This window comes from Crocodylus porosus, unplaced genomic scaffold (genome assembly GCF_001723895.1).
Source record: "Crocodylus porosus isolate Cpor-Errol unplaced genomic scaffold, CroPor_comp1, whole genome shotgun sequence".
NCBI lineage: Eukaryota > Metazoa > Chordata > Crocodylia > Crocodylidae > Crocodylus > Crocodylus porosus.
In genome coordinates this window covers 9,779,899-9,788,252 of record NW_017728917.1, presented here as the reverse complement: position 1 = coordinate 9,788,252, position 8,354 = coordinate 9,779,899, and the positions used below count along the sequence as shown (strand labels likewise).

At 45.8% G+C, this 8,354-nt stretch overlaps 1 protein-coding gene across 2 annotated transcripts in view; it reads right to left on the bottom strand.

Moving 5' to 3' along the window:
• FRMD4B (FERM domain containing 4B) overlaps positions 1-8,354 on the bottom strand; it is a 118,701-nt gene that overhangs the window by 90,206 nt on the left and 20,141 nt on the right. Inside the window, exon 1 of one of the 2 annotated variants that reach the window (XM_019536669.1) lies at positions 7,309-7,630. The exons of the other annotated variant lie outside the window; for it this stretch is intronic. Within the exon in view, the coding sequence (XP_019392214.1) occupies positions 7,309-7,470 (162 nt within the window). The 5' untranslated portion in view covers positions 7,471-7,630. Of the gene's footprint in view, positions 1-7,308; positions 7,631-8,354 lie in introns of those variants that run through there. 2 annotated transcript variants of the gene reach the window in all.

Below are 8,354 nucleotides of genomic sequence, written 5' to 3'. Positions count from 1 at the left end.
TTGGGGGTGCGTGCTCAAAAATTTTTACTAATAGAGGTGTGCAAATATAAATATACATATATTGGGGGTGCGTGCTCAAAAATTTTTACTAATAGGGGTGTGTGACTATAAATATACATATATTGGGGGGTGCGTGCTCAAAAATTTTTACTAATAGAGGTGCGCAAATATAAATATACGTATATTAGGGGGTGCGTGCTCAAAAATTTTTTACTGATAGGGGTGTGCGATCAAAAAAGTTTGGAGACCACTGATTTAGACTACTACTTTCTGAATATCCGGCACAGACATCTGCATGGAGAGCTGCTTAGCTTCTTACAGGCAGACCTGCTGCTCTTCCATGACCCGATCCAAAAAGACCTAAATATAAATGAACCTGAAGGTATGTACCTTTTTGTGTGCGTCTTCCCTTGGGCTTTTAAAATAAGAGAGGGAAAGAATTAAGAAAAAAGCTATTTGTTCTTTTATGTCGTTCAGCTTACTGACCCTGGCTTCTGCCAGTGGCACTGCTACATATTCACGGCATCCCTTGTCCTGCATTTTTCATGTTACATTTCTCTTCACCCCAAATTTGCCCAACTAAATCCATGGTAGTTCATGCAGAAAGAGAACAGACATCTATGTGAGTGTTTATATGTGGGTGACTAACTTAAGCTAATATATTCCAGGGCTGATAGCATTATCCTCTTTGCAGCCACTGAGAACGAACAGGCCTCCATCTGTACAGGAGATTAGCAGAATTACTTATGACTAATTATGACTCGGAGGTTTTAAGAGTGATGCAGATAGTGCAATGATGTCCTGATTTTTAGGGGCAATATAACTGGGAGACGAAAATGGTGCAATGGTATTTTAAGCACTCATCATCCATCTCATCTGTATAAAAAAAAGTGACATCGGGATAAGCAAATGGAAAAAGACCAGTATAAAAACCCAAAGAGACGAAAGGAAATGGAGAAATGCATTCAATAGGCCAATATTTATCCAAAATTACATTCTTGCCCAATCAAGCACCAGCCTTTCTGAAGACGACAGAAGTATTTATGGGAATGAAATAAATACAGCGCCCAACAGGATACCTCAATACAAGAGTTTAATTTCAAAAAGCAACTCCAGCTACATTCAAAATCTAACGTGTTTCACGAACCGCGTCAGACCAAAAAAAAGAAGAAAGGAGTACAGCTAATATAAATGGCCAATGAATAGAGGCCACTGTTTCAAACCTGGCACTGTGACACCTCCAAGGAAATGAGATGAAGTTCATAGTCTGGTTATGAAGTTTGTCTGTTGAAGGAGAGGGAGGGGAAGCACACAAAGCTCACTTCATTTGAACAAACCCTTTCAAACAGAAGGCACTATATCATGAGCTCAAGTGGAAACGCGTCTGGCAGGGATCGTTTGGAAAGTTGTTTTTGGAAGGCTGAAAGTATAAAACTAAATTTAAACTCTGGGCTGGCACAGCAGGTTGTGTGTGGAGCAACGCCCCGCTCTCAACACTTCAGGAGGTGTTAAAATGGCTCAGAACTCACCTTTCCCACCCCCACCCAAAAAGACGGTTGTGATTTGTGTTGAAACATCCTCCACTTCCCTCCCTACAGCGTTTCGGAAAGATGGAAATATGCAAGCAAAGTACGTCTCTAAGGCGTTGTTGCATTCATTCACATAATTTCTCCCCATCTTTGAAAAGCAAAGCAGATCTCCAACAAGTTACAGCAAAGCCTGAAGAAACAAGGGACTCTGGGTGCCCACCATGATGCTGTAAAGGGGGTGGGTACGCTGCATTTTCTGAAAATTATGCCCCGTTACAGGTGTCTCCTATTGTGCACACAAGAATGGAGGACCTCTCCCCCAACAATCACCTTTAAAAGCTTTAGCCCATAGAGATGGGGCTAGATGCTCTGGACACTTATCAGAAAAGAGCTTTCCCCAAGCAATGAACACCCTTAACTCCAAGCCCAGCTCCTCTGTATCGGACCAGACCCATTAAACAACTGATGGCTGCTTTTCCTGCCACCTCCAAAAGGCAAAATTAAAGTCTCAGGTTCCTGGATAATGTGCGTACGAAAAATAAATGACGGGGTGTGGTGACACAGGAAACCAGAGTGGTTCTGGCTCTCCAAACTGAGTTGATTTCCACCCTAGGAAGCAGAAATTGCCCATTTCCCATCTCAGGCCTCCACCCCCGGTTAGGTGCGAAGCAGGCATGCGGTTCCAGGCTTATATACTTCTGCTGCATCAGCAATTTCTTAGCCAGACCTGGAGGAAACAACTTTCACGAGGTTAAAGAGAGCTTTGTCTACAAATCACGTGAATTCAGTCCCTATATCCACGGCTCAGATTTTGTTCACGTTCAGTTACCCAGCTACTTTCAAGGGTGTCTCTTCCTATATCAGATACACGTCCAAAGTGATGCGTATATGTTTCTATTGAAGCATGACTTCTCACAGATCCATCCTGTGGACACGCCGCTCGCCTTGCACACATGCTTCTCCAGCACTAGCACTAGGCAGTCACAAAACTTTTAATTTGCAAAAAAAAAAAGAAAAAAAAAAAAATACCTTCTCATTTGCAAAATTCACATGGCCACCTGTCCTAACAATGGCTTTGAGCAGGAAAAAAAATCTGCTGCACGATAGCTCAAGTACTCATGCAAAAAACACGGGCTGGGATTCAGGCAGGCTAAAAAACACACACGCACTAGTACAAACCCATGTGCAGTCCCACTGAAACATCAGAACCGCTGTATGAGAAATAACCTCGATTAGGGACAGAGGTTGATACAAGAGTCTGGCCTCTTCAGCACCATTCATTAGCCTCAATTATAGATAGGATCCCACACAGCAGGATATAACACAGTTGTCTTTTTGCTTCACTTGCAGTATAATTAGATACAAAACAGAGGGAGTTTAACTTCAGAAGAGAAATGTGTTTGAGGAGAATGCTAATGCATTATTTTTATCTTGAAAGAAATGTCCCAACCTTGACCATGTGTGCATATAACCCTCCAAGGGTCTCCAGAGATAATTGCCTGATAAGTATTGCTGCAAAGAAATTGCTCCTTCTTGCCTCCCTTCCCTCCACCAAATGAGCACCACGCTTGGAAACTTCGAAGCTGAGATTTTCACTTGGGATTGTATCCAAGCCCTAATAGTATTAGGTCTTACTGACTTGTAGAGACTTGCTGCAGTTGCAAGGAGGATCTATGCCAACTCTTCCCTCAGCACTCTTCACCTTTTGATGTCATTATCTAGGACAGACTCCCGCATACTCTGCTCCAGACACAAGACACTTCGGCATACAGCTCTAGTTCTCCCAGGCAGGAGAAATTCTGATGCTGTATAATTTACCCCTTTCATCTAGGGGCTCAGAAATTATTTGGGGGAAACAGGGCACTTGCCTAAGCATCTTGGTACATAGAAACCTGTTAAATAAGTAGGGCTGAACAAATAAACATCCCTTCTCTGTTAGAATCAGAGAAAATGAGGGCTGAAGGGACCTCAGGAGGTCACATCTAGTCTACCCCCCTGCTCCAAACAGGACCAGCCCCATCTACATTATCCCAGCCAAGGCTTTGTCTACCTGGGTCTTAAAAACCTCCAGGGATGGAGAGTTCACCACCTCTCTGGGTAACCTGTTTCTAAGTTAATCAGTTTTTCCTAATATCTAACCTCAACTTCTCTTGCTGCAACTTAAGCCCATTGCTCCTTGTCCTGTCCCCAATCCTCCAACCATTTGGCAGCTGCCCCGCATAAGCGAGACAAATTTGCTCCCATCTTCTGGCGTGGGCATGTACTCAGGAAGCCAACGGACCTTCTCTAAGGCTAATTCCCCAAGTTTCAAAGGGAGTTAGTCCGCACAGGCAGGTGCCCCCGCGAGCGAGCCTTTGGGACAGGCCTCGGTTGTGTCACCACCGGGAAGGAGACTCACAGCAAGGACTATGCCGGCCAGGTGCCCGCCGGTGAAAGTCTAACATGAAAAAGGAAATAAAAAGGCAGCTGCTAAGTGAGCTAAGCCCCTTATGTAAGGAGAGCGGATTCAGCTTCTTGTAGCATAAGGACTGTGCCCGCATGGCAATGCCTTCACCGGACAAGGGTGGGCTAGAGCCTGCCTTCTGGAAGTGCTTAGGTTTGATTTCCTCGCCTGCGGTGAAATGCTAATTGAAGTCAACTCTCCTGCCTGGAGAAAAGGAGCTGTTGGGCTCCTGGTTAAGGATGCTCTTGGCATCTCGTTCACCTTTCCACTCGGCTCTTCTAGGCTCTCATGACAGCTTACCAGCCCAGGTTACAAAATCTACCAATTCTTCCTCTACCGTGACAGCATATAGTGATGATGATGATAATGATAATGATAATGATGATGTGAATTATGAAAATCAAGGGGTGTGTTACCCACCAGAAATCACAAATTCCTGGTCTCGGCATGAGCCAAAAATAGTGATGCAGATCAATCTAAATCCCTTCTGACCTCTTCTTGGTTAAACACTAGCTCTCAAAGCATCTACCTTGTTTGAAATCATATTTACCCTGAGAATACCACTGTAACTATGTTCCTTACTGTATCTACGCATGTTCCTTATGTCTTCGCAGTTGCCCAGCCAGGTAACCCAGGCATGCTCCAGCTATTGAGATGAGACACTGTGCTTCAAACCAGGGATCAAAGTGCTTCTCCTGTATTCACATGAAGTGTTTGTTGATAAGACCATGGATTTATTTCACCTCTGGAATCAGAACGAGCGTGCAATCCAGATGCCTATCGTCGCTCTTGTGGAAAGGCTGGCTTTTACATCTGCATTAAGCAGCTGCTCCATTCCCCGAATTGAGAAAAGCGCACCTTTATGTCACGAACTGCCCTTCAAGGGATTTATTCTAGTAGTGGCAGTCATACCTCTAGGCATATTTCTCCTTGCAACGCTCCTGTGAGCTAGGGAGTCACTTTTATCTCATTGCACACATGGGAGGATGAGACACAGAAGTCAAGTGAGTTGCCTGTGTTACACAAGCAGCCCATAGCAGCAAAGAGATGAACACAGGTCTCTTAACCCAAGGCTGCTGCCCTAAACACTGGGCCACCTTTATCTGAGAAACCAGATCCCATACGAGACCAGGCTCACTGTTACACAGGGGTTTGGTTCACTCCTGTGTCGCTATAGCCTCAGCTCACTGATTTCCATGTGAACTGGAAAAGCACAGCGGAGAATCAGGCCATGACTGTCCGTGCAGTTGCCATGTTGCCAATAAATAAATAAATAAATAAAAATCAATCATTTTTTTTATTTTTACACTGGACACGATCTCTCATAAATTCCCCAGCATTTGAACGTAGGCTGATGCCATGCATCATTTACACAACTCCCAGGCAGGAATGGTGAGCATGCTTTGAGAAATCCTAGATTGTGACTGGAACGATCCCAATTTATGAATCAATGGGTTGAGCCACGGCTGCGCTGCTCTGCTTTGCATTTGCTAGAGGGAGGAAGACAGGGTACGCCCTGTACTCTTGGAGTTTGAGGCTGCTTGTTTGCCAAAGCATCTCATGGCTGCCCATCCAAAGGGGCCACTGGCTCTCTAGCCTTGAAGTATGGCTAGGGCTCCATACCTGCTAAGCGTAGGCCAAGGGAGGTCAGGAAGCATTTTGCCACTTGCTCCTTTTAAGCCTGAGGTCGAGGCAGTCTGCTTCTGGCTACCACGAGCAGACACTCCTTATTGCACCCCAGACGATAAGCAAATGCATGTGCCATGATACACCTATGGGTGTCGAAGATGCCTCCAAAGCAGGTGTTGCCAGCATCAGAGCGCAAGACTTCAAACCGAACGAACAGGGATGCCCTCCCCGCCCGCTGCAGCACTCCAGCACGGGACAAGCAGAGCCTCTGCATTAACCCTGCTTCTCAAAGGTGTCCAAATGTTTCCTTCGAAAGCCTCTTCAGAAAAAATACAGAGATGACGGGCTTGCTCCGAGAGCAATTTGTGTCGGTAAGGACTTGGCTGCTTCTTCATTAGGACATAGCAACAGCTGAGAAGGTGGATCTGGCAATATTTACATGCTAATGAATCCCGAGGAAGTGAGGCAGTTCAAACGATTCACCCTTCGTGTGCACGGATGTCAGGTACACGCAGGGTGTGTGCCCAGGTGATGCATCGGTGCAGGTACCGTAAAAGCGTTCCTGTGCAAGTATCTGAAAGGGGATCATGTTCTTGTACTCAGAAACCCTGCCCTCCTTTTAGAGCTGCAATCCACCCATGGGCACAACAGGGATTTAATGGTGCAAGCAGATTCCTTAGGGAATACAGTAAGGGACGATTTTCCACCTATCATGACTTCCACATAGAAATCGCCAGCGATGATTATGGAGAGAAGGCTTCCCACCGTCTGCTAAAAAGTAACATTGAAAACAAGAATCTGAAATAATCAGCCTTGCTTTAAGAAATATTTGTAAGCTGCAGCGTGAGCAGACAAAGCCTCTATCTTATCCTGGGGGAGAAAAATAAATACATTTTGCCAGGCAAGAAAATAAATAAATTCCACGCAAGAATTGGCTCAGAGATGTGGCCGGAGAACACAGGACTTGCACGAATGCTGCTGCATTTTTTGTCTGCAAGACAGCTATAAATGGAGTAGTTGGGAGAATATTTGATAGGGCATGCCTCAAAAACCAGTGATTTCAAGGTTTCAGATTTTGGTCACCTCTTTATGGATAACAACCGTTTCATGATGCAAAGTAAAATGATAATATGATATATCGTGATGGTGCTGTTCTGGAAACAAAATAAATGATGGGGAAAAAAAAACCCCACAGGCAGGTTCTTCTGCCACAGCAGTTAATGGGAATGCAGGCGATGTATGGAATAAAACCTATCCGGCTTTAAAGTACAAGGTACTAACAGCAGCTGAACAGCCTCTTGAAAGACGCCGAATGAATGCATTGAAAGTCACTCTCAGGAAGAGATTTAAACATTCAGCTTCTAAGATGCATTTTACATGGCAAATACCTCCCAGAAAATTGACTTTACCCAGTGAGCACGCAGTCCCAATTAATTACTTGAAACGGAAATATTTAACACTACCTCCGACTTGTAGCTTTCAAATCTTAGCACTAGGGATGTTGGAGACGTAGCCTCGGCACGATGCCATTACTTGCGCCGAACCCGCTGCTTTTATGCGCTGCCACTTGAACTGCATTATCTAAAGCGCGCACGCACATGCCCGCCGGTCCAGGGACGCGCACAGGTGAACTGGGGAGCTCCCGCCACATCGTCGTGTCGCCTGCTTGCAAAATGCAAAAGATGGCCTGGGGGGGGGGGGGGTTACCTGATAAAGTTCTCTCAAGCCACACCATGTCCTCAGCGCCTGGTGGCAAGCTCTCACTCTCTCCGTGTACCACCGTCTTAACGTGGAGACCGTCAAGTTCCAGACAAACCGGCTCCCGCTGAAAAGCAAGTCCTCTACGCCACACATGAACACTGAAGCCATGATCGGCTCTTTCGGACTCTCTTAGGCAAACCCTCTTCCTGCCTCGCTCCGCTGCTCGCTCGAATGCCTGACGTTCGAGCAGCTTCGCTTTATACGGGGCAGGAAGGGCAGGGGTGCTTTAAACGCCACCATCAACCCCGCCAACAAACTCCTCTTTCACGGGGCTTCCTGGGCAGACTCGCAGACATGCCCCGGCGCTGCCTGAAGTCCAGCCAAGGGCTGCAGTGGCTCAGCCCCACCAGCAGCTCACACAGCAGCCTTGTCCTTCTTAACAGCTTATATAAATCTCTGTTAAGCTCCAGTAGCTACCGCCGTGCCTTCCAATGAAATGTTAACCCCTTTTCCACGAGCCCCGACAGCCAGCCCGGTTGTACACGGCTGGAAAAGAACGAAAGGAAAAAGTCCCGAGGAATCGTCCCCTCCGCGTCGCAGTGAACTCGGCAGGCACGGCCCCCATCCTCCGGTGCGCGTATGCACGCACGCACACAATGCACAATTAGATACACACATACACACGCACACAATCACACACACAATTAGAGACACACACACACAATTACAGACACAATTAGAGACACAATTAGACACACTCACAATTAGAGACACACACACAACCACACACACAATTATAGACACAATTAGACACACACACACACAATCACGCACAGACACACACAATCACACACAATTAGACACTCACACATCACACACACAATTACAGACAATTAGACACACATACACAATTACACACAATCACACATACAATTAGAGACACACTCACACAATCACACAATTAGACACACACACATACACAATCACACATACAATTAGAGACACTCACACAATCACACAGACAATTAGACACACACACATACACAATCACA